The sequence below is a fragment of the Salmo salar genome, chromosome ssa03, assembly GCF_905237065.1.
Source record: "Salmo salar chromosome ssa03, Ssal_v3.1, whole genome shotgun sequence".
NCBI lineage: Eukaryota > Metazoa > Chordata > Actinopteri > Salmoniformes > Salmonidae > Salmo > Salmo salar.
In genome coordinates, this window is record NC_059444.1 from 37,268,964 (window position 1) to 37,296,501 (window position 27,538).

The window sequence follows — 27,538 nt, forward strand, 5'->3', positions numbered from 1 at the left end:
TTGTATTGTTATTGTTGATGAGGATGATGATGATGATGATGGCGGCAGGTTGAAATTTTGACTATTTAATCAGATGAGGAGGGAGGAAGAAATGGTTATCCACTGAAGCCGCATCGCAACAGGAAGGCAGACTCATGTGACATGGGTATGTGTGAGGGTGAGCGTGAGTGGGCTCACTGCATGTGTGAATGTGTGCTGTACGTCTGTACATACATGTTTGTCTCTACAGATCCTTGCATGCATACGCTTGTTTTACACTATCGTTTGAATTCCGCTGTTTCAATTCCAATTTGTGATTTGATGCATTTATTTGCTTGCTACTTCAGTCATTGAATGCTGACTCATTGTGTCTGTTAGGTATGCTGACCATTCCTCTGTCCATCCCTCTGCCAGGGACTATCCAATAGATCTCTGCTTATCATGACTTACATTACTGCAACTACCCCCTGTCACCAGTCACCGTCTGTGTGGCCCTGTGTGTATGTCTCATATCATTTCCCTTCAGGCATGGAACGGAATAGCCCCAACGATCTGGATACGGGGTCCTCAGATCGCAAACCCCCTGTGAAAAGACCCAGACTCCCAGAGAAAAGAAACATATCTCTGGACTTCCCCAGGATTGTCTGTATGTATCTGCTTCTCTGGACCCCTCTCTGTGTCATACTGTATGAGTATGTGCAAGCATGGTAATGTTCATAAGCTACTATACTGTAAGCCTCCTTTTCATGACTCAGTGGTGAAAGAGAGAATTGACATGGTATTGACAGTCTACCCAATGTGTCACATGATCAGAGAAAACACTGGGCCATGCTGGGCCATTAAAATCCTGTTGACTGCGGCCTAGGTATTGTTTGGGGATATGAGGGAGAGTCACCTTTCTAATACTTAATGGTAGAGGCCAAACAAGGACTCTGACTTTCAAATCTCTCTCTGTCTAGGTCCTGAGAGTCCAGAGCCCGCCAACGACAATGGTAAGATGTCATCATAACAACAACAGACAGGAGGCGAAGACAACATTCTAGACAACTAGAGGGAGAGGAGGGTGAAGAGATGGAGAGAAAAGGGACATTATGAACTTGATCACCATAGACCCAACTGTGGTTTTCCTCGTATACAGTATTAATTTCCTTCATATTTACGAAACATGCATGTACTCTGCTTTTTTCCTCCCTCATACTTAGTTGCACTTGCTTTCATTCCTTTGCAGAGAACACACACACACACATTTTTACCTTTATATTTTAGTCATTTAGCCAACGCTCTTCTCCACACAGACACACACACACACACACAGAGAGGTCTCTGAGGGCCCTCTGGTATTCTCATGCCACTGTTATTTCTTGCACTTCTTGTTGTACAAAAAGCTTTTATCATACTTCTTATTCTCCCTAGTCTCTCTTTTATTGACAATCTGTGACACTGTTACTGTAAGAATGAGTTGGTATGTATTCTAAACCAGTATTATGTAATTATTGAATATAAGTGAACAAACTGCACTAACCATTGTTATTGCCAAGTCATTACATGGTAACAGGTAACATTCATGTTTTTATTTACAATAAGGATAAGATGAATGTGAGTGTGTTGCAAGGATGTTTTTCCCATTGAGAAGATGTTAATGACGTGTATTGTTTATCATTATTATTATTATTATTATTATTACAGTAATCTAGTAGTTGGTCAATAGAACAATGGCTTTTATTGGTCAATAGAACAATGGTTTTATTCATATTTTACCGGACTGAAATTAGTATATTTTCTAAAAATGCTAATATAATTCATCAATCAATAAAATTGACTTAACTAAATGAACCAAACTGATGATGCACTATCTCAGGTGAAAACAACCCTAACCTGACATCTGCATTAAGGACTCATATTTCTGTTGTGCAAGATTAGGATTTGACCCTCTGAAAATGACATTGATGGATTTTGGAGCAATACTATGGAGGGGGCAGCAGAGGGCGGTAAGTACGTAGAGCTGAGTGATGAAACAGACTTGGATGAAACACAAGTTAGAGGCACAGACTGTGCCTGAGCAATGTCTGTAAAAAATGTATTTAATAGAATTGGTAGCGTCCATTTGTTTGAAGTAGGCTTTAAAGGGATTTCAACTGACAGACGGGCCAAGAATACATTAATCAATGAATTAGGCAAATATTAAATTGGCTGTGTTAAAAGTCCACATTCATTAATCATGTCATGAATAATGTCACAAAATACACACACACACACACACACACACACACACACACACACACACACACACACACACACACACACACACACACACACACACACACACACACACACATACACCATTTGGATTTAAAAGACCAGAAAGCACCTCTGACGCCAAAAGCTCCTCTTTCACGCCTGAGTTTGACAGAGTGAAAGATCACACCTCTATAGCAGAGGACAGTGCAAATTCAGGAGCTTTGCTAATTACATTCATTAGTCAGTATGGGGGATAAGCTAGTTTAAATCTGGAATCCTGAATGGTGAAACTGCCACGTCCGTTTGTGATCATTGCAAGCGTGTTGTTTTTTTTACCATGATGCGCGAACAAAAACCATAACAATGCCTGTGGGGTGGACAGTGTCGCTGTTTCCCCTTACTGCGGATTCCATCTTTAAATATACAAAGATCTGTACCTTTTTTGTAAGGGAAAACCAAGTCTGAGATTTCTAAGTGGAAATTACAAACTTCAGAAGGCTTTTAAAACCTCAAGTATATACGTTTTATATTTCCTGCATTGCAGGAAAGTTATGCAACAGTGTGATCAAATTAAGGTCCTACATCTGTAGATGATGATACGAGACGAACACTTAACTCTTAAAACATGTTATTTGGAGTGTCTGCTAAGTATGTTCATGGATGAATGGATATATTTATTGATCCCAAGAGGCTGACATCATCATTGTAAAAGTTAGAGACCGCTGTGTCAAATGATAGACAGCATGTTTCCCCTCATTCTTCTTTAAATATTGCAGGCTACATGTGAAAGGATGGCTGTCATCTAACTAAGTTTCAAATCGGCTGGTATTTGACCCTTGTTGCTTTGACCTTGTAGAGGATCATTCCGCACAACATGGCAACGGTTGTTAGGAGACACCCAGCCATAAACACCATGTTCATGTTGTCACTGGAAAGACAAGAAAACAAGTCAACACCCTTTTCACCAAAACTCTTTACGAAACACAAAAACACCTTTCCATTCAGACTGAAATGTAGGTTGAGATGCTAATGCCTGTTAGGACTAGACTTGCAGATAAGAACTGTTGTAACTTCAACCATTCAAAGTACAACATTTGACTTCTAGCTTGTCCTGAGCTATATTTAACGTCAGCTATAGTTACCTAAGCTTTTGGAAGTCTCAGGCACAAAGGACCCTGGGACACTGGCAGTTTGCATAAGGGCCTCTCTCTTGCGGTGGTGGTGACCAGCAGACTGGGGGAGGTTGAGATGACGCAGCCCTGGGCACACCGGGTGCTGAGGTTCCCAGCCTCACACAGGATTACTGAACAGCTAATGTACATCTACAGCCAGAGAGGTGAAAGGTCACTGAACTGAGGGGGTATCACCCAGATAGGACCCTTGAATCATCCAGCAGTCTGTCCCCATTTACGTGCATTCCAATGAATTTGAAAGCTTCCATTCCGAACCGGAAATGTCTCTTGTGAAGGGGTAAGAAGATTTGAACAGTTTCGTCCACATTGCATCTGGTAAAAAAAACTACTAATACTCTTTCATTCAGACAATCTGTTAATGGCATATCTCGTACTCATAAAAAGAGAATTTGGCGAGCTCTGCTCAAGTGTTTATACTAAAATAAATACAAACGTTGGTTTCCACAAGCCTTTCAAAATAAAAATAAACAAAGAAAAGTGCACCTGTTACTTACAGGAAGTGACCTAACAGAAGTTCTTCCTTAACCTCTAAAGGTCTAAGCCGTTGGGTGGGGGGGTGTACTAAGTTAACATAGGCACAGTTTCTCTGTCCAGTGTCTGTGTTCTTTTGCCCATCTTAATCTTTTCTTTTTATTTACCAATCTGAGTTATTTTTCTTTGCAACTCTGCCTAGAAGGCCACCCTGGAGTTGCCTCTTCACTGTTGACGTTGAGACTGGTGTTTTGCAAATACTATTTAATGAAGCTGCCTGTTGAGGACTTGTGAGGCGTTTGTTTCTCAAACTAGACACTCTAATGTACTTGTCCTCTTGCTCAGTTGTGCACCGGGGCCTCCCACTCCTCTATTCTGGTTAGAGCCAGTTTGAGCTGTTCTGTGAAGGGAGTAGTACACAGCGTTGTACAAGATCTTCATTTTCTTGCAATTTCTCACATGGAATAGCCTTAATTTCTCAAAACAAGAATAGACTGCTGAGTTTCAGAAGAAAGTTATTTGTTTCTGGCCATTTTGAGCCTGTAATCGAACCCACAAATGCTGATGCTCCAGATTCTAAAGAAGGACAGGTTTATTGATTCTTTAATCAGAGAAACAGTTTTCAGCTGTGCTAACATAATTGCAAAAGGGTTTTCTAATGATCAATTAGCCTTTTAAAATTATAAACTTGGATTAGCTAACACAATGTGCTGTTGGAACACAGGAGTGATGGTAGCTGATAATGGGCCTCTGTAGACATTCCATAAATATTCCATAGATATTCCAGCTACAATAGTAATTTACAACATTAACAATGTCTACACTGTACTTCTGATCAATTTGATGTTCTTTTAACATGTGCTTTTCTTTCAAAAACAAGGACATTTCTAAGTGACCACAAACTTTTGAACGATAGTGTATATACACGCACATACATATATATTTTTTTGGACACATACTTAACCCCTTATTTTTGTTGGCACAAAACTACCTCCATACTTTCATTCCATTTGTACGTGTTACCTTACGAGTCCTGTGACACTTGAGGGTCGTAGAGAAAAAAGGAGAACACCATCGCGTTCGTGAGCGTCTCATCATTCCGTAGAGTGGTCATATAAGTTCAGACGCTACAGATGTTTTTGTGAGATGACCAATTTTTAGGATGTATCCTGGTCTGACAAACAGCTATGTAGCTCTTCCACTTTCCAGCGCGGAGGCAGAAGGGAGACATAGGCAGATGCGGTTGAATGAGACAACCCATGCAAAAACAGATTTCTCTAGTTAACCTGTTGAGGACAGACGTTCCACTAGCGGAACCCCGTACCGCCAGCGGAACCCCTAGCCAACAGCCAATGGCATCGCACGGCGCGAAATACAAAACCAACTAAAATACCACAATTCCATTTTCTCAAACAATCAACTATTTTACACCATTTTAAAGATAAGACTCTTGTTAACCTGTTATGGTATAGGGGGCAGTATTTTCACGGCCGGATAAAAAACGTACCCGATTTAACCTCTATGGGCAAGGCGGGACGAATTCGTCCCACCTACGTAACAGCCACCTGAATTCAGTGGCGCGATTTTTGAATCGTTTGAAATACTATTACTTCAATTTCTCAAACATATGACTATTTTACAGCTATTTAAAGACAAGACTCTCCTTAATCTAACCACACTGTCCGATTTCAAAAAGGCTTTACAACGAAAGCAAAACATTAGATTATGTCAGGAGAGTGCCCAGCCAGAAATAATCAGACACCCATTTTTCAAGCTAGCATATAATGTCACAAAAACCCAAACCACAGCTAAATGCAGCACTAACCTTTTATGATCTTCATCAGATGACACACCTAGGACATTATGTTATACAATACATGCATGTCTGTTCAATCAAGTTCATATTTATATCAAAAAACAGCTTTTTACATTAGCATGTGACGTTCAGAAAAAGCAAACTTCCGGGGAATTTACTAACAGTTTGCTAAATTACTCACGATAAACGTTCACAAAAAGGATAACAATTATTTTAAGAATTATAGATACATTACTCCTCTATGCACTCGATATGTCCGATTTTAAAATAGCTTTTCGGATGAAGCACATTTTGCAATATTCTAAGTACATAGCCCAGCCATCACGGCTAGCTATTTAGACACCCGGCAAGATTAGCCTTCACCAAAATCCTATTTCCTATAAGAAAAATGTTCTTACCTTTCCTGTTCTTCGTCAGAATGCACTCCCAGGACTTCTACTTCAATAACAAATGTAGGTTTGGTCCCAAATAATCCATCGTTATATCCAAATATCCTCTGTTTTGTTCGTGCGTTCTAGACACTATACGAATGGTAAATAACGGTCGCGCGCATGGCGCATGGCGTGACAAAAAATTTCTAAATATTCCATTGCCGTACTTCGAAGCATGTCAACTGCTGTTTAAAACCAATTTTTATGCCATTTATCTCGTAGAAAAGCGATAATATTCCGACCGGGAATCTGCAATAAGCTAAACAGCCGAATGAAATTTCTCCACGGGGGCGAATCGTGCACGCGCCTCATTCAATGGTCCTCTGATCGGCCACTTGGATAAGGCGATAATCTGTTTCAGCCAGAGGCTGCCTCGTCATCGTTCAGGTTTTTCCCGGGTTCTGAGAGCCTATTGGAGCCCTGGGAATTGTCACGTTACACCTAAGATCCTTACTCTTCAATAAACAGATGCAAGACGCACGACTCCTTGTCAGACAGGCCACTTCCTGCATGAAACCTTGTCAGGTTTTTGCCTGCCATAGGAGTTCTGTTATACTCACAGACACCATTCAAACAGTTTTAGAAACTTTAGGGTGTTTTCTATCCAAACCTGAACAATAATATGCATATTCTAGCTTCTGAGTTGGTGTAGGAGGCAGTTAACAATGGGCACATATTTTTTCCAAAATTCTCAATACTGCCCTCTAGCCCAAACAGGTTAATCTGGTTACTACTCCTGCCCAGAAACTAGAATATGCATATAACATATAAATGCGCCGGCGCGTCACCCTTCAGATAGTGACTTGAACGCACGAACAAAACGGAGCTATTTGGATATAACTATGGATTATTTCGAACCAAAACAACATTTGTTGTAGAAGTCCTGGGAGTGCATTCTGACGAAGAACAGCAAAGGTTCTCTCTATCACCTCCTCTCTTAAATGGCTGTACAACTTCTAAGCCATTGAAGGTCATTTGGCACACGTCCTGTCTGACCACATTAAAATGTTTGGCTACTGGGGACTTCTCGTCACCAGTTCTGATGTCGGTTTTGTGCTCTGTAATAAAAACGTCCCAATTAAAACTTAAAGAATATTTCAGTAAATGCAGGTTTGTCTTTTCTTCCAGTACGTCACGTATTCAATCATATTCCAACGCTACTGATGAGCGACCATTATGCGGTCAGATGGATAGATGCCTTTGTGTGCTCAGTCTCACCCGTATTCTACGATGGGGTGGTAGTTGGGGTTGTCATACGGCGCCGCTCAGCGGGATTCCACAAAGAACTCAGTGCTGTTGACGGAGGATGTGGCCTCGATGTCCATGTAGATTATTTACTTCACCGCCACGTCTGGCGGGTAGTCAGGGGAAACACACTGGCTCGTCTGGTAGAACTCATACTGGTTTAGTGAACATGCCGAAGCCTGTGACGTTGTCCCTGTATGCGCTGAAGCCCAGGGTCACATTGCCATGTTTCTGCGTACTGGCTGTAGAAATGGATCTCCATGTCGTTGGGGTTATTGAAGGTGTGGATTTCGTTCTTGGAGATGAGGTTCTCGTAGTCAAATCAAACATGATTTATCACATACGCCGAGTACAACCGGTGTAGACTTTTCAGTGAAATGCTTGCTTACAAACCTTTTCCAATGATGCAGAGTTTAAAAGTAATAACAACAAATAAAATTGTAACTAACACAAAAGGAATAAAATACATACACAAGAATGGAGCTATATACAGAAAGTGACAGTACCAGAACAATGTGCAGAGGTACTAGGTACTTGAGGTAAATATGTACATGAAGGCAGGGTAAAGTGACTCGGTATTCGGAAAGATTACAATAAGAGTAAAATAAATAAGAGAGTAGCAGCAGCATATGATGAGTGTAAAAGTGTGTGTGTGTGTGTGTGTGTGTGTGTGTGTGTGTGTGTGTGTGTGTGTGTGTGTGTGTGTGTGTGTGTGTGTGTGTGTGTGTGTGTGTGTGTGTGTGTGTGTGTGTGTGTGTGTGTGTGTGTGTGTGTGAGTGCGTGTGCATGTGTGTTTGTGTTGTGTCGGCATGCGTGTGTGTGTTTAATGCGTGTGCGTATGTAGTGTTTGTGAATGTGTGAGGGTATTGTGTCGTTGTAACACAGGGCAGCAGGAACTACTGGCCCACTCCTCACCAAAACCTTACGTATTGACCCTTTCTCTGAGGGAACAAAATCAGTCAGGCTAGTTTGTCCTTTTGGGGCTAATATTTCATTAGACCAGGTTCAATATTAATAACGCAGACAAACACCCAGGAGTGAATAAGTCTCACCCAAAGAGATATCCATATAGCTATCATCCCCATATAATATTTTACACAAGACGCTACCCACCCTACGGCCGGAAAATCAAAGGATCTAATGATTGTGATTCAATGCAATTTAATCTTGTGGACTGCAACCATAAGATAATTGTTCATTCAATAACCTTCATTCATGCTGCTAATCAGCTATTTGCTACTTCCAGTTCAGTTAAAACTCACCTCTATCTGAGTGTCACAGGCATTGGGGAGGGGGGGGGGAGGGGTGACACCCATGACATGGCTGCTGTTAGAGATGCTTTGCAGGTTGCGGGCAGAGTTGCTGGGGTTGTTGAGGCGGAGATGGTCCTCATGAATTCCAGTGATAGAGAACTTCTCCACTGTGGTGGATCATTTCTGCATTACCAAATGAGGAGAGTTACAAACTTCACACACCAGTCAGAGTTATACTTAAACTACATCTTTAATAATAAGAGCTTTGCAAAATCCCTTGACTTTCAATGATGCGCTATCTCTAATGAACCATTGAAAGTGTCTACACAAAAGTACAAAGATCTTTTATAGCCAAGATACACCCCTCTCAACGTACATGACGAACCACAGATACATAGAATGGGTCACAAGGTTAAGTTTTGTATGAAAGATATCTATAAAACATAGCAGACAGCAACTGCTGTGTCAACAGTCTTCATTGTATAGACCAGTGTCTGGTCCTCCTACTCCAAACTGGAACTGTCTCTCCCTGGTACGGTATAGAACAGAACCATTAGCTCATGTTCTCTGGAATGCTCTTTAGGCTTTATTACCCAAAGACATCGTAAATCTCCTCTGTCAGTGTTATCTCATAGAGGCCCATCCTCAGTAAGACACACACACATATGTAGACAATGTTCCATTCTGTCCTCCTCCCTTCCTGATATTCTGCATAGCACCAGGGATATGTGAAAGACAAGCCTGACCTCTCCCCTCTCTGGGCCCCAAGTGACTGAGCCCCAGCTAAGGGAAAAGTGCAACTGCCAACATTCATTATCCAAATGGATACATTCTAATGACAAGTATCTCACATAAGCATATTATGCAAATAAAACATCTTAATTATCTATGTTACCCAACTAATTCTGATTCATCCGCCACACCACTTCCACTGTCATCTTCGTCTCGTGGCAAACCACTTTCGGCTGTGACTATCTAGGAAATACTGTATCTTGTTATTGTAAAATCTATCAGTCTTATTCAAAACAATGGGATTGTAAAACCATGGTTTGGGTTTGGGCCATTTCTACTTTCCTTCTTAATGATGGGCACTATGTGAAAAGTCAATCGATATCATGATAAATAGGATTTTGATAAATATTTGAATTACTAGTATTCATGTAAACAGGTTTGTCTGTTATTAAGATGCCTATTTACACTGCAACATAGATCATCCTCGATCATAAAATAATTACCCATTTCTGCGTCCACCAGGACACAGCTCATCTCTGATTGATAAATGCCAGACATGAAAGAGAAGATCAGGGTAAAAAACACAGAATAGGTCATATAGAATATAGAATATAGAATAGGTCATACTCCACATCAAATAATAACTTCTCTCAAGCTGCGTTGGGAAATTATAATTTCATAAAAGAGATGACGCTCCAGAGGAATGTAGCCTACCGGAAAGTAGCAGGAAGTGGCAGAAAGTATCGAAGTACCAGAGCAGTTCTGGTGATGCTGCAGGACCAGTTGTCGTGCCCTCCTCACAACTGTCTTGGTGCGTTTGGACCATGATAGTTTGTTGGTGATGTGGACACCAAGGAACTAGAAACTCTCGAACTGCCCACTTCAGTCCCGTCGATGTTTCCTATAGTCCACGATCAGCTCCTTTGTCTTGCTGACAGTGGTTTCCCCCTTGTTCTCCTATAGTCCCGATAGAGAAGGGGTTTCCTGGTATAGTGTCAGTAAAGTCTCTCAAGGGTCCCTCCACAAAGGCGCTCCTCAGGATCTTTGAGTTCCTCTACTGCCTCATTGAACCCACCTTCCAGATGCCAACTTCCGAAGTGGAGGTCCCCAGGATTCTCAAAGACTCTGGGTAAATCAAACATCAACTGACAATTTCTACATGTTTGCATGATAGCAGCTTCATGTCTACTGGCAACTAACTCTCTGCAGGCAAGAATCCATTTGCACTCTTTAAAAGTTCCATGTTCGATGTGGGAGCTCCACATACCTGGCCACAGGTTTTAGGGGCTCTGACCTGGCTCATTGATACTGTGAAGCTAGGTATTAGACAGCCCAGTAGGAGATTACTGACTCTTTCTACAAGTACTACATGTCACAATTCCACCTGCAATTAGTGTGAAATGTCAATCACCTACCAGTAGTAATGACTGAGTAAACAAAGTAGGTAAAAAACGTATTTACATTTGAATGCCGTGCGACTGCCCTTTATTTTTTGTGGACAGTTTAAACAACTTTCTGTATTTGACTTGAGACTGACTTGACATTATCTGGCCAGGTTTTGTAGTTTGCCACACGTGGATTACTCTACACTCATCCAGAGACAGTTGCAACAGATTAACTGTGGGGCAACAATTACCAGCATAGGAGTACTGGTCTTTTGGTGTGTAACAATTACTTGAAATGTATGATTTACTTATGAAGCTACATTTGGAATTTGTTATAATGAATTATCAGCCTATTGCGGGAAGACTCTCAACTCCTGCCAATGGAGTGCTTTCTTTTCTTGTTGAAATGTTTGCTTTCACATGTTGAAATGCACAGGCCCTACGTGTTAAATCTATATGACATTTAATACTGAAATAATTGCTAGCGTTTCATCATTCCATCCCATACATTTATTGCTTCAGGTTTGATATGTTTATGATACATTTTAATTTAGCCAACCATTACATAGCCTGCTCGGAGTGGACGCAATGTTTATAGTGCACATCAATGTTTGCAAGACTCATGAGGTAAACTTTCTGTTTATGTAATTCAATGTATGGTTCATATTTTCTGTGTTCGGACACACAGAACTCTGACATATGTTAATTGTTTTGTGGGTAATAGGAGCGCACGCCTCGGTGAGCATAGAACGCTTTGGCGTCAGAATGTTTAATGAGAGAATCATTGTCATGTATGCGTGGTGATGAAATGGCATTCAAAATAATTATGTCTGATTTAAGAGATGGAGCAATGGATGTGAAAATTGCCTTTTACATTGTAGAACCAGTTTATCGGTTGTAATTGTATGTTCCTTGGGGCCAAGTGCTTAGATTATGTAGGCCTAGTGGTTTGAGCTCATGTTAGACAGATTCAATTTTGTTTCTCACAGGGAAGCTGTAGTCCTGCCCTTTAACTTTTTCCGATCAGATAGCCTCTCATGCTTAACCTGTCCTAAACAAATAAACTGAACAAGTTCCACAGACATGTGATTAACAGAAATAGAATAATGTGTCCCTGAACAAAGGGGGGATCAAAATCAAAAGTAAGTCAGTATCTGGTGTGGCCACCAGCTGCATTAAGTACTGCAGTGCATCTTCTCCTCATGGACTGCACCAGGGATATGGAATATTTTTAGGAATTTAGTGAAGTATGTTGTCAAATATAAATCATTAAGTACAGACACCCAAAAATAACTGCTTTAGTTTTACTTTAAATTATTTGTACTTAAGTACTTTACACCCCTGTGAAATCCCCTGGTGAAATGGTGTTCCTTGTAACATGTTAAATCATGTTAAATCAGCAGTACTGATATAGGATCAGTTTTGCCTTAGATATTTTTTTTAATACGAGCCATGGTCCTGTAACTGGGTGTTGGAAGACTTTTGGCAATTGCTATTCTTTAAATGCTGAACAGTTGTCATCTGTTTCAGGAGACCCTGAAACAGGAGCAGTCGATGCTCTAACACATCCTCTCCACCCAGAAGTTCACCCCTGCAGACATTGAGTTGGTTAACTGAGACAAGGGAGCTGCATCAGACCAAGAGCCTGGAGCTGGCTCAGCAGTTCATGTGGAAAGAGATTGCTCTGACCAAGGTCAAAGAGACGATAAGTGAAGAGAAGGTTAGAGGGCTACTTAACTGGGGTGCAACAGGAAATTCACTACTTTTTTCTCATCCCGTTTAGTCTGTTTTTCTGCCATTTGGTGCCTAATGAAAATGACCCTGGTGTTGCCCAATGCTTATACAAAATACGTAATAAGTATGATTTAATATTCTCCCATCTCGTTTAGGCTGAAGCGATGGTAACCGCGTACAACAAGCTGGTCTAAAAACTGAAGCTCATAACTGACTTTGAGATCAGGACCACGACAGAATACAAGCCATCGACTATGGTCCAATACAGAACACAGATTCAAGTGTGATTATTTTGCTCACTTTTTTACATCCCTTTTGGGCACTGGGTAGTACCAGAAGCTGTTTTATTTATTTTACAGAATCCACTGTAGAAAACGATCACTGACCTGGAAGAAGAGTGTAGTTGGCTGACACTGACACTGTTCCGGAAAAGTCTATGGAACAGGTATGAGAACAGTCTGTACATTTTTAGGTTTAAGATGGAACATGCATGTTTTGCTTCGAGGTTCTAATATGGTCTTGTTCTCTTTCAGGTTGATTCAAATATTTCCGAAAAGGCAACAGACTTGAAACAACTGAGCCCACATTCATAAGGTGGACAAGCAGCTTGAACACAACATGCAGGCATGCTGTCATCACAAATGTTTACTTTTACGCTTGGATAATGTCTTCATCCATGGGTGTGTAGAACAGGGACCTTGTGCCCGGTCCCTTTATGCTGATGATATTGCTGCCCTGCAGCCACTGGATCCCACCACTGCCACCAAATGTAGAAAACAGACTTGTGGCCTAGGGCTGTCTTTGTGTCATAATGGGAACCGACGTGCTGTCATGTTTAATGGTGTAGCAAATGTTTTGCAGAAAGGTGAGTAGGTTTTTCTCCTTCCTTTTTCCATGGTGTGTAGGAGATGGACAGTGAGGAACATAAGTGGGCTGCTGAGATGGAGAATGTGGAGAACCACAGGACGCTACTGTAGAAGGTGACCTTAGGATATGATGATGCCACGGAAGAGCTGAAAGGCGCCAAGCAACAGTGCGCACTCTCTTGACCATTATCACATGAAGTCGGCAATATATCTTTTTTTTTAATCCGTTGCGCATAGTCATTTTACAGGGAAAGCCTAACATGGAAATGCACATGTTTTTCCTGCAATTTTTACGTTTTCTTAACAGGTACCAGACTGTGCTGCAAGAAACCAGAGGCACAGCGGACTGTTGAACAACCTAGCCAGCGTGTTCACCACGGCTTTCGAACACCTGTCCATTGTAGAAGTCAGTCCTATATGGGGATCTGTCTGTAGCATGCTATATTGTCAAATATTAATTCTGTGCCACAAAATGCAAACGTTCTCATCCCTAACATTAATTCGAGGCCTCATTCCTTCATACAGTATCTTGTTTCACCACTGATCCTGAATACTACTTTTGACCTTTTTCCAGAAATGTATGGATGACCGACTGAATAGTTACAGAGGGAAGCCCTTCAGGAGGATGAGTCGGATCTCCTAAAGCTCAAGGAAATCGTGGCGAGCTTTATTGCTAAAGCCAAATGCTGTGCAGAAGACTGATTGTAACCTTACCCTGTGTTAATATTCATGCTGTGCAAAGAAAAAAATAATAAAAACCTGTAGCATTAATTTAATTTGTTACTATTTTGTTTTTGTGAACATACATTGTCTGCAACAATTTATATTGAAATGAGATTCCTATTCTGAGTCAAGGATGTAATCGCAACTGCGCAGCACCCTTTCCCATCAACGCTGTCAATCTAGACTCTGTGAGTGCCCGTATCTAATGGCTGTTGGTGACATGGCCTTGGAGTTACAGAACTGTACTTTTATTTCTCATCCCATGACAACAGTCTTTGTTAGACAGATAAGGAAATGAACTAAGGTCCTGAATAAAATTCAATTTCAGGTAGTGATTAATAGTGGTCTTGTGCAAATGTATTAAAATGAAACACTTCAGACCCTTTACTTAGTACTTTAAACCACCTTTGGTAGCGATTACAGCCTCGTGTCTTGGGTATGACGCTAAAAGCTTGGCACACCTGTATTTGGGGAGTTTCTCCCATTCTTCTCTGCAGATTCCCTCAAGCTCTGTCAGGTTGGATGGGGAGCATCACTGTACAGCTATTTTCAGGTTGCTCCAGAGATGTTAATTGGGGTTCAAGTCCAGGCTCAGAGACATGTCCCAATGCCACTCCTGCGTTGTCTTGGCTGTGTACTTAGGGTTGTTGTGCTAGGAGCTCTGGAGCAGGTTTTCATCAAGGATCTCTCTACTTTGCTCCATTCATCTTTCCCTCAATCCTGACTAGTCTCCCAGTCCCTGTCGCTGAAAAACATCCCCAGAGAATGATGCTGCCACCACCATGCTTCACCGTAGGGATGGTGCCAGGTTTTCTCCAGACGTGAGGCTAGGCATTCAGGCCAAAGAGTTCAATCATGGTTTCATCAGACCAAAGAATCTTGTTTCTCATGATCAGAGTCCTTTAGGTGCCTTTTGGCGAACTCCAAGGTCGCTGTCATGTGCCTCTGAGCTCTACGGACAATTCCTTTGACCTCATGGCTTAGTTTTTGCTCTGACATGCACTGTCAACTGCCGGACCTTATTTAAACAGGTGTGTGCCTTTCCAAATCATGTCCAATCAATTGAATTTATCACAGGTGGACTCCAAGTTGTAGAAACATCTCAAGGATGGTCAATGGGAACAAGATGCACCTGAGCTCAGTTTAGAGTCTCATAGCAAAGGGTCTGAATACTTATGCAAATAAGGTATTTCTGTTCTATTTCTTTGAAATGTGGTAAATTTTATAAACCTGTTTTTGCTTTGTCATTATGGGGTACTGTATGTAGATTGAGGAATACAATTAATGTAATCTAATTTAGAATAAGGCTGTAACGTAACAAAATGTGGAAACAGTGAAGGAGTCCGAATACTTTCCGAATGCACTGTTTTTGCATAATTTCAAGACCAAAATCAAAGGTCATTCACAACATGCATATCTGGTCAACATGACCAATTGAATGCGGCATATAGACTAGATTCTATATCTATACAAAGAACTCAAATGAACAGTATGTGTTACTTTTAATATTTGCAAATGGCAAATAAACTACTTGAACTACATTATAAAGTATAGCCAACATTCCAGCGTTCTGTCTGTAAACGGTGAGTTTTCATTCTAGTAAAGCCTGATATGATGGTACCCTCATGCAAGATGCACAGCTATGAATTCTCTCTTGTGGGCCCTTGCAATAATACCTTAGATGCTACTAAAAAATCAAAGCTCCATCTCTGTGTGACCTTGACAGACTTCATATCAAAATGTCAGTGTTCATCAGGGCAGAACATATCACATCCATAATCACTTTATCTAATCGTTATCGGTTGAAACAGTGCCTGATAGGCTTCTATTGGTCTGCTTTCAATGAATCTCTTTCTCAGTGCATCACTATCTGGTTATTGTTACTGGCACGAAGTCTCTTTGTTTTGGTTTTGTGTCTACTGATAGGTAAGGTTTTGACTGACGGATTGAAGGTGTGTGGAGATGGAATACTGTAAAAATACAACATATGAGATATACTTACATAGGTTGCTTGTCATTTATACCTCAAAATATTGCAACAATTCAGAATAAGAGATGAGCTGCTGCATACACTTCGAGCTGGTTTTCCAGACCCAGATTAAGCCTAGACTAGTACTTGACTAAAAATCCTTATTTAAAAAAAAAGGAGAATCAGTATTTATCAGTGTTTATAGACCAGGGGGAGACCAGTGAATATATGAGGTGTGTGTATGTTCAGTGTAGACTTTTGTGAAGAACAGTAGCTATAATTCTAAAGCATTAGACCCAGGCCCGGCTCCAGGATGATGTGCTTGAAGGGGCACAACCAGTATTGCTTTAGAGCCCTAATAACACAAGGTAGATTAGTCCTACTGTTCAAATGTACAAAAATGTATCTGAAATGTAGCCGTACATATCAACAACCGTCGTTTTATATAACACAAAGATTTGTGCCTGCTGGGATATACAAGTGTATCCGAAATGTATCCGAAGCTGCACATAATTTCCACGTACCAACACGCAGAGATCAGCTCGACAGTATGAGCACCACTAGGCTATTAAAGATTCTTACAGGCTTCATAACTTCAACTTCAATCATTAGAACTAGGCTACATTGCTGTCGAATTTGTGATACTATGCAATGAGCGTAACCAAGCCGCAACGTCTCCAAGTGGGAAATATTTTCTGTGTGGGAGAGTTTAACACACACGTGCACACACTTTCTATAGCAAGAGAACAGGGAGGGAGTGAAAAAGTAGGCTATGTGGAGTTTTACAGTATTCACATCACTTTTACAGTAGCCTATCACTCAACAACTGTGTAATGCAAATGAATGATTATAGAGTGAATGTTTGCCTACTTCTTTTAGTAGGCTACACACGGTATTGGTCCTACTACAGCGACATACAAAATGTATCTGAAATGCAGCCATATACACAACAGCTGTCATTTTGCACACATGATGTTGAAGAGAAGCCTCGCAAAGACTAGTAGACCAAGATGCGCTCATTAAGCACACACCTTAACCATCAATTCAGGACCATGGACAGAAGGTTACCGCCAGTCAACGAGCTGAAAGGGCTAGGCCACTTCTTAGGGATAGGCCCCTTTTTTCTCAATTTCCAATTTCCCAAAGTAAACTGCCTGTTACTCAGGCCCTGAAGCCAGGATATGCGTGTAATTGGTACCATTTGAAAGAAAACAAGTTTAAGTTTGTAGAAATGTTAAAATAATGTAGGAGAGTATAACACAATAGATATGGTAGGAGAAAATCCAAAGAAAAACCAACCAGAATAATTTTTTTGAGAGAGACCACGCTCTTCCAATGGCAAGTATAAGGGCATACTCAATTCTAGCTCCCAGGATGCAATTCCTATGGCTTCCACTGGGTGTCAGCAGTCTATGTTCAAGGTTTCAGACTTGTAACTTCCAAAACAAATAAGAAAAAACTGTTTTAGTACAGGGACACAGTCTTGGAAATTCATGTTTCCACGCGCCATGAAGACAAGACGCACCTGCTAAAATCGGTTTCCTATTGAACATACAAATTTCCGTAAGAAATACTAGTTTGATTACATTTTAGGGTATCTGAGGAATAAATAGAAATGTATTTTGACTTGTTTTAACAAAGTTTAGGAGTAGATTTTCGGATTCCTTTCTCTGTATGTTGAACAAGTGGATTACTCAAAACTAAACAGACTTTTTGGGATATAAAGATGGATTTTATCTAACAAAATGACATTACATGTTATAGCTGGGACCCTTTGGATGACAAATCAGAGGAGCATTTTCCAAAAGTAAATGAATTTTCAATCGCTATTTATGAATTTATGAAACCTTTGCCGGTGGAAAAATATTTGATGTGGGGTGCCGTCCTCAAACAATTGCATGGCATGCTTTCGCTGTAATAGCTACTGTAAGTCGAACAGTGCAGTTAGATTAACAAGAATTTAAGCTTTCAACCGATATAAGACACTTGTATGTACCTGAATGTTTAATATCCAAAATTTCAGTTTCACCGGACGTTGTCCCGCTAGCGGGACACCTATCCCTGAGAGGATGTATTAAGAGGCGCTTCCAATTTCAGCACCACTGGAGTGGATAGCAGGACAACAGGAGCACTGCGCCAAGGCTCACTTCAGAGCACAACCAATTAGGCTACATTGGTAATTGTCCCTATACCCATCAAATAACGCAAAGCTGTATATCTATCAATAGCAGTTAAACCTGCAAAGCAAGCAATGACATTAAGAATCACAGATAAAAAGATGCATTGAAGTAAATAGCAAAGGCCGAAACTTTACATTACATACAAATAATTGGCAAACAACCTGTAGGCTTACATGAGGGGAAACCAATGAATAAATAATTATGTCATGGTGGCCAGGTCCAAAAAGGTTGTAGCTTACTATTTAGAAGAGTTGCATCCTCCTTGATGCAGCCTCATGTGAAGTTTCTGATTCCATTCTCCTTCCTGGTGAAATGTACTTGTCAGGTCCCTCTCAAATGTCAGCTGGACAAGCTGGGCATTTCGTTGATGTAACAGAGTCTGTATTCACTGAATACGTTCTTCAGGGTGGATAAATGTTTTGCACATTGCTGTAGATTCCACAAAAATGTTAATCATGTTTCAGTGCCAACAGCACAGTCGGCATTGCTGACAAAGGCCCGTCGGCGTATCTTTTAGACCACTGAGCGGGGTCCATTTGTTGTTGCTGACTGTGGTTGTGATTTCACTTTCCAAGAATGTGCGAGCCACAATAAACTCTGCTTCCACTGGTTCAGTTTTGGTTAGATTCAACAGGTTGTCAGGTGCTAGTGGCTGGGTTAACAGAGGTTCAGGTGCTTGTTGTGATGTTACCCTCGTGCTGTTGGTGCTACTGTAGGCCCTGGCTCTTCTCGAGCTTGTTGGTCAGCAGGCGGCGTGGGGAATGGGCAGGTATTACAATCAGTGGTTGGGCCTGCATGCTGGTCGGGGAGCATGGTGGTCCTCCAGTTTTTTTGCTCTTTGCAGTGCCCAGCCATTTTTGGATATCCATGCTGGTCAATTCTTAGCCAGCTAGCATTACGTATTCAGTGTGCTGCTACCAAAACGTAATACAGCTAGTAGCTACTAGCTAGCCTATTATTATCTGTAGCTGTCTGCAACATTGTGAAAGAAAAAAAACAGCAATCAGCTTCCTAAACAAGGTAATGAAGGTGGTACCTTATGAAATTATATGGCTAGATGACCAATCAGAAGGCATTTTATTTTAATGAGTCAATATGATATTATTACATTCCCCTTCCCCCACCCCTCCTCAGATCATGAGTTAACACCTGTAATATAGCCTCTGTCCTGGTCTGCTCTACTGGCAGGCCCGGTAGAGCTACGTTGGCAAAACCGGGCAGGGTGATTCATATACCATTGTGTTATGTTTATGGGAAACAAAACTGTGGGGACACAAACTCAATCTGGGGGGGGGGGTCCAGGCCTGGCTTTGCCACCCCGTAAAGCCAGCTCTGATTAGACCTACTTCCTTTCAACACTAGAGTGGAAGCATGTAATATACACACACACCCACACATGCCATGTTGGAAGCTTTACACATGCATGAGCCCATATAAACATGTGCGCGCATGCACACTCACAGACACACACCGCTGACATAAGGCTATTGACATAAAGTAGATACCTCGTGCGCACTACACACACACACTCTAACGCACAAGCATGCATGCATGTGCACACACACAAAGAGAGAGTGGTGGGGGGTGACAGTGGCAGATGGGTTATATTGGCGAGGCACTTGACATGGTTGTGTAAACACCAGAAGGCTCATAATGAGTTTATATGACCCTGTGTACCACAGAGTACCATAGTGCTCTCTCTCTCTCTCTCTCTCTCTCTCTCTCTCTCTCTCTCTCTCTCTCTCTCTCTCTCTCTCTCTCTCTCTCTCTCTCTCTCTCTCTCTCTCTCTCTCTCTCTCTCTCTCTCTCTCCCCTCCACATATTGTTTGTGTTCTTAAGGGTTTCCTTAACAACAGGTGAATCTCATGATCCCAGACTGCCACTGGATTAGAGGATCAAACAGAGGATAGAGAGAGGGAGTGATGGGGAGATACAGAAAGGTCAGAGGCAGGAGGGGGGGATGAAGGGTGAAAATCAAGTGAAACATAATCTGGGAAGGTGAGGGGAGATAGACAGAGAGATAGAAAGGTCAGTGTGTGGGGGGATGCAGGAGGGAATGGGGAAAAAGTAGAAGGGATGGAGAAAGAACAGAGAAAAAGAGGTTATCACAGTGGGTAAGATAGAGAGTAGAGAGAGGTGGACAACATGAAAATAGGAGATGGAGGACTATCCTCTCTCTCAGTAACTGTCAATGAAACTGTTAATATAATGTTTTTATTGAGAGGTCAGACAGTGAAATATTGTACGTCAGATTCAGACCACTGCCTTCCCAACTAGCACGTAACGTTCTGAGAGCTTGGTGAGAGCGTGGTTTTCCTATGATTATTTTGCGTACGACCTTCCCACAAATTTCTGGGAATGGTGCAGGATAGCTGCTTTGCTTTGGAACATTCTCTGCACTTTTAACGAACTTGACAAAAAAAGTTGTTAATTACTTTCACAGAATGTTTCCTAAAAGGTCAAGCATGGTTCGATTTCATTTACACTTTGGTAATGTTCTAGGCAGTGGTGTAAAGTACTTAATAAGTAAAAATACTTTAAAGTACTACTTAGCAATGTGCACATCGAGCTCACAGAACAAAACCGAACGAAATGGAATTCAAATAATTGAACCGACGTTGGTCAAATAGCTGGAAACATAACAGACATTTTGGTTAATCGCTCAGCGCTAAGAAACATATACGTTCCGTTCTCATCATCATCAAATCTCACTCTATCTTGTTCAGTGTTGTCCGGTGTGTATGACATGAGCCGTCCCCAGCTCGGATAGAAAGTTGTTGTGTGTAAAACCAGTCTATTAATGCCAAATAATACAGTCAGTCCACCCTCAAAACACTATCTTACTAGGGATTGTTTTGTTGTGCAGTGTACTATTTATAGCTATATACGGTATTTAGCTGCTATTTATACACTTTTTATAAAAATTACACATCAAATAGCCTAACAATGAGAAAAAAAAGCAGTCAGCCTGAGGATCAATTCAGCCAGTACTTATTGTTGAACTCAGCGGGTTTTGTCTGGCTAATAGCATCCACTAATGGCCTGAAATATTCAAGGTCAATTCAATTAAATCAAATTCAATACAAATTGAGAGACTCCCCTGGTCTCCCGAAGGCCTCCTTTTTTGTGTGCAAATGATTCACCCCGGACTGTTTTCTACACTGAGTATTGCCAACCCAGACAGTCTTTCCTGAGACATTGTGCATTATACTGTATGCCCATTGCTCTGCACACATTTAAACTTAGTCATGAAGGATGCATGCCAAGATATACAAGAGATAAAGGACTGTTGGAATTGCGACCGCACAACTCAAACGCCGGTTCACCAGCATGAATGAAATCGCAAACCGCTTTTTTTTGTGGTTCAAGCCTTCAAGAACTGTTGTCCACTGAAGATGATCAACTGTTTGCATCAGTATCCAGACGACCTGTCCCCAGAGCTTCCTATACAGTTCATCTCTTTCCGTAACGTGTTGAGGCCGGCAATTAAGAAGAACGAGTGGTTTAATTAAAGATGTTACGGAACTGCTGTATTTGAAGCATCATTCCCTTCTATCCAGTTTCCCTGAAGTTGCTACAGCATCATGCTGTTTTTACCATCCCTGTAACGGTCGCTTCTGTGGAGAGTTTTCTAAACTAAAACTCATGAAGAACTACCTAAGAAGCATTAGGCTCTCGTCTGACATGCACTTTTGAACATCTGAGTGAGCTCCACTTATTGCACATGCGCCGTCGTACTTATTGCACATGCTCCATGTGTAACTCTGTGTTGTTGTCTGTGTCACACTGCTTTGCTTTATCTTGGCCAGGTCGCAGTTGTAAATGAGAACTTGTTCTCAACTAGCCTACCTGGTTAAATAAAGGTGAAATACATTTTTTTTTTAAGTACCCTTGACCGATATTTGTTCACCGATATCCCCTTATACTTTCAATCAATAAAAAAGGTCTACGGCACTTTTTCAGTCACATTCCTGACACCCAAGAAACAAACACTTAGCTTCCTAGTACATATTGACATAAAAAAGGTATATTAATTACTTTTTAGAGTGTTACTGTCAAAATGATTTATTAAATAAATAAAAAAATAGACATGGATTACAGGCACATGGGCCCCCAGAGCTCGTGTGGCCCCCTCCCCCCCACCCCCTTTGGTGGGGAGTGTGTGTGTGTGTGTGTGTGTGTGTGTGTGTGTGTGTGTGTGTGTGTGTGTGTGTGTGTGTGTGTGTGTGTGTGTGTGTGTGTGTGAGAGAGATGGTGGGAAGCGAGTGAGGGAGGATGTAGGGCAGGACGCAGGTGTGTGCCCTCTTCTCTCTCTCTCTCTCTCTCTCTCTCTGTCTCTTTATGCAGCAAAGCCACTGATGGTGAAAGGATGACTTCTCCCTGGAGCAGGACCCTGGCCACAGTGAGTGTGACACACATCTTTAAAGAAAGGTTTTCTCTGCTTACCACTGCTGTCCTTCACTGACCCCTTTTCTGTTCAGCAATCTTCCTACTGTCATTTCAGTACGCAGACTCTTGTCTTTATATTCAGTTAAGTTTCCAGCTAGGGCGTTATAGTGATTGAAGACATAATTATATAATGTCATGTAATGGTTAGGGAATTTAATAAGAGCCAATTCCCCTTGGATTATTGGTGCAAAGTGTTAAAGAAACAATCCTGGATAAATGTATGACATTATGAACGTGGATAGTAAGAGGATTTAATTGTAGGCCATAAATTGCTGTAATTCGGTTCAGCTGGAGGTCAATGTGTCTAAAATAATGCACAATTAGTTTATCCTTCTGTTTCCCATTAGCTACGTTTATATTGCTCGTAAATTCTCATGTGCTGCTGTCTTCGTCCCTCTTTTCACCTCATCCCATGTCTTCTCTCTCCTCTATCCTATATTTGGCCACTTCTGTCTCTCTTTCCTTCACTCTCTCTTTAATATTTGCAGTGTGTTTCACACATTGGTTGAATGGGGAAAGGTACATATTAAATATGATATAAACACATTCAGATTGAGGCGCTGTAATGATTATTTTCTCTCAGATGGTTCAGCATCATTTACTAGCATCTCTTTAATGTACATTTATTCAAGCAGAGATATAATGTATCTGTATGTATGGATCTGCCTATAGAGTATCATCATTATTGAATGTACATGGAGGTTGAATTTGGATTTCATTGTGCCAACATACGGAACAAATACATTTAGGCCTAATATTTTAACACATCATATCTACAGAAGGGTGATGATAAGGTGTATTTACAATAGATAAGAATAAAGGTGTGGGGCCACTAAAAGTACTTGTATATATGACTGGTGTGGATGGAAAGATCTGTATGAGCTATTTACTTTGGGCTAGTTTTTTTTCATTTAGCAGACACTCGTATCTAGAGCATTTAGGGTTAAATGTCTTCCTCAATGGCACATGGATAGACCTTTTATCCAGTCGGCTTGGAGATTCGAACCAGCGACCTGTCGGTTACTGGCCCAACCGCTCTTAATCGCTAGGCTACCTGCCACCCATCAAACAACAACTTTCCAAATGTCAAGCCCTAGATAGAGTAGTTCACTTCACCCATCAAGCTGACAAGGTAGTGTACCACAGTCACAGTCTGTTCCCAGTGGTCAGCTCGTTCCTGTTCCCTTTCCTCACCTTGCATCTCATTCAGACAGACAACGCTGTGATGCTGATGAGTGGTCTGAACCCTGTGTGTCAGTGCTGTTGCTGCACTGCTGCTTCCCCTGAGAGCAGATGCGATGCCTTTTTCAGTTTGTGTGACGACGTGTGCTGGCCTGTGTTGAATCTATGCTCTTAAGGTGTGCTCTCCCTAGAGAGAAAGAGAGAGAGAGAGAGAGAGAGAGAGAGAGAGACAGAGTGCACGTCGCCACACAAAAAGACATCATGTCTGCTCTCGGGGGAAGCGGCACAGGACTGACACAGACTGTTCAGACTACCCATCAGCGTTGTGTGTCTGAATGAGAGGACTTGGCCTGCCAGGCTGGTTCTGAGTCATCCCAGCCTGGTTCTGAGTCATCACAGCTGCCAGTTTAAGGGAAGGCCCAGTGAATTCTGCAGGCAGGTGATTCACCAACTCAGCACCAGACAAACAGAAACTATGAATAGATGAATAATAAAAGGGATACAATAACATCAATTATTAAAACATCTTATTCATGCCTCAAATCAATTTGTGTGTGCCTTTCTAATTATGTGCATCCCTCTTTCCCACCTTCCTCTCTCAGTCCATCCCCAACGGGAGCAGCTAGATCATACTTTTGTTCCTTCCATCCCTCGTTCCATCCCTCTCCCACCACCATGCCGGCCATAGTGAACCTGCTCTTTAATACGGTGTCTACCAACACCACCATCTCCTTCTCCCTGGTGCTGCCTCTGGTCAGCGTCCTCTCCCTCCTGGTGGGGGTCGGAGGTCACCTACTCATGTGGCTGGTGCTGATGCGTAACCCTCGGCGACGCTCCAAACCTAGCTCCGTGCTGCTCCTCAACTTGAGCCTGGCTGACATGGGCGCCCTGCTCACCCTGCCCTGCGTCCTACTCAGCGCCAGCTCCCAGGACTGGCAGCTCGGGGGCGGTATCTGTGTGCTGCTGGGCTTCATGACCTCCCTGACGGCCGGAGTGGATATATTTAGTCTGGCCGCCTTGTCGGTGCTCAGGTACCGTATAGTGGCCCCACCTGCTAGACCGCCTGCCAGTCCCACACAAGTGTGAGTACGAAATTAAACCATTCATCTGCACACGTTTAGGTCCACCTCAGCTATGTAACCTCCTCTCTCCCCCCTCTCTCAGAGCCGGCATCGTGGCAGTGATCTGGTTAGTCTCTGTCACCATGGCCCTTCCCAAGGTCACATACATCCAGTTTGACAGTGGCTGTACATGGTCTGTGGGGCGTGGCCAGTGGCTGGGCTTCCTGGTGCCAGCCTTCCTGGTCTACTACGTGGCTCCGCTCCTCTGCATTGCCCTCAACTGTGGCCTCATCATCACCCATCTCCACCGCTGCCGGGGTACGCTGGCCGCAGACCGCCGCAACAAGAAGGCCACGGCGCTCCTGATTGGCTCCACACTGGTCTTCGCCATCAGCTGGCTGCCCTACTACGCCCTGGAGTTTGTCAATGTCATGTCCCCCTATGTCAGCTTCGTTGCCTCGCCTATCAGTCAACAACCCTCCTCCTCCCTCAACTCGTCCGCGTCCCTGTCCCCACCCACGGAGGGGGACACGGAGGTGTCTCTCCTCTGGGAGGTGGCATCCCTGTCGGCCATCTTGTTGGTGTGTTTGGCGCCCTGCTGGAACCCGCCGCTCTACTTCCTGTTATCTCGCCCGGCGGTGCGTCAGCTCCGTGCCCTCCTACTGTCGCTGAGGAAATGCTTGGGAAGCCTGCGACCACCTATCACCCCCGCGCCACCACCCCGTTTTCCTCACCTCCGCCCTCTTCCTACTTTGTAACTACACACCACGCCTTGCCACTCAGGCTGATCCAGTGAGATGAACACGCACGCACAAACGCACACACGCAATTATTCAACAGATTGTGATTACATACACTGAGAGTACAAAACATTAGGAACACCTGCTCTTTCCATGACATAGACTGACCAGGTGAATCGAGGTGAACGTTATGGTCCCTTAATGACGTCACTTGTCAAATCCACTTCAGTCAGTGTAGAAGGGGAATGGGAGGAGACAGGTTAAAGCTTCATAAATGTGAAGGTGTGTCACAAAAGTAGAGGCTTAAAATCGTACAATCTTAGGTTTCGCCTTGCAAGTGTCACTTAGCAACTCATACTCCTCACACATAGAGGAATCAAATCAAATTGTATTTGTCACATGCGCATGGTTAGCAGATGTTTAATGCGAGTGTAGAGAAATGCTGGTGCGTCTAGTTCCGACAGTGCAGTAATATCTAACAAGTAATCTAACAAGGAGAGACTAGGTGGGGGGCTGGCAGAGAGACGGAGAGGGTAAGAAAAGGAAGAGAGCATAACCAAGACACAGATTCAAGGGGTTGATCAAGCAGTGTGTGTGTGTGTGTGTGTGTGTGTGTGGGGGGGGGGGAATAAAAATTACATTAGGCAAAAGGGGGTGAAATATTGTTTGTGTTTCTCCCACAGAGAAAACAACAACATGATTGACAGGTGTGACCCATTTATGCCATCAGTAATTGAACAACATGGAAATGTAGTATTCCTTCCAAAAAAAAAGATCTAGATATATTTCAGAATGTTGTCTATCCCTGGAAGTCTATCCCTGTCAATATAACAGTTTTAAACACATAGCTTGCCCCAAAAATAGTGACAGGGTAAGCCTTGGGGTAAGTGGGTGATGTTGAGGGTGTGGTATATTGTATATCTTAAATGTACGCCTACATTCAGATATAGATACCTCTGTTCAATATCACTTACTCTTCCATATCTTTCCCAGTTGTCTGCGACAGGTATGATGTTTCGATGTGCCAATTCGTAGGCATGTTCTCTGCATTTGAGACCACTAAACCCATGAAACTGGTCTGCAAAATACTTGATACGTTTAAGCAATCTCAGACTCCATGTCATCAGATAAGACCTTGTGTGCTACTCTATTGTAGCCTCTCTTTCGGACAGGTACATGTTTGTTTTCTTTCTACGGTACCTCTTCAGTGTGTGCAATGATGTCCGAACAGTGTTTGGGTTTTTTTTGCAGTAACTTCTTTGTGGTTGTAATGTTGCAAACGGCCGCGGCAGTTTCAGAACGAAGGACGTGGTCTTCAATTGCGTGCTGTGCATAATCTTAAGGGATAAATATTGTGTTTTAAATGTACACTATAAGAGTGAAGAGCTATGAATTCAGTGTTCATGTGACTGTTCAATATGTAAACAAAAGGGAAAATAAATGTGCCTTTGAATGTATTATTGACTAAATAAATTCTTCTAAATGTGTTTGAAATGTTACTTTCGAGAACCGGCTGCACATAACACATTTTTGTCATGCTTTATACATTGGAGTTCTCCCTAAACCAATCCAGGCCAGTAAGCTTTTGGCCATTCCATTAGAACAGTGTTCTCTCTGGGGATTTGAACTAGCAACCCACTGTAACAGCTCATTTCCCCTCTACTCCATCTCACTTCAGGGACCTACACTGCCCAATATATAGGCATGACCTAGCCAAGTACTGCATATAGAATAAACTGAAATCCCTGTGGAGCTTTCATTGAACACAGAACAAAATGGCAGTAAAGTGAGCAGTGGATAAGGAAGATATACAGCATATAGCACAGGAGGCCCCTTCATTAGGGAGGACGGGCTAGTTGTAATGGCCGGAGCGGAATCAGTGGAATGGTAT

At 42.3% G+C, this 27,538-nt stretch overlaps 2 protein-coding genes and 1 pseudogene across 3 annotated transcripts in view; all 3 read left to right on the plus strand.

Moving 5' to 3' along the window:
- LOC106600234 (capping protein, Arp2/3 and myosin-I linker protein 3) overlaps positions 1–2,185 on the plus strand; it is a 50,134-nt gene extending 47,949 nt beyond the window's left edge. For both annotated transcript variants that reach the window (XM_045714798.1, XM_045714799.1), the window contains exons 38-40: positions 74–145; positions 506–625; positions 939–2,185. In XM_045714798.1, coding sequence (XP_045570754.1) covers positions 74–106 — 33 coding nt within the window. In that variant the 3' untranslated portion in view covers positions 107–145; positions 506–625; positions 939–2,185. The remainder of the gene's footprint in view (positions 1–73; positions 146–505; positions 626–938) is intronic.
- On the plus strand, positions 142–24,472 carry LOC106599941 (kinetochore protein NDC80 homolog; annotated as a pseudogene).
- On the plus strand, positions 22,538–27,134 carry si:ch211-119o8.4 (somatostatin receptor type 3). The gene is made up of 3 exons (XM_014191809.2): positions 22,538–22,617; positions 24,449–24,928; positions 25,011–27,134. Exons 2-3 carry the CDS (start codon positions 24,522–24,524, stop codon positions 25,663–25,665), a joined length of 1,062 nt encoding a protein of 353 aa, XP_014047284.1. The 5' UTR covers positions 22,538–22,617; positions 24,449–24,521; the 3' UTR covers positions 25,666–27,134.
- The last annotated feature ends 404 nt before the right edge of the window (positions 27,135–27,538 follow it).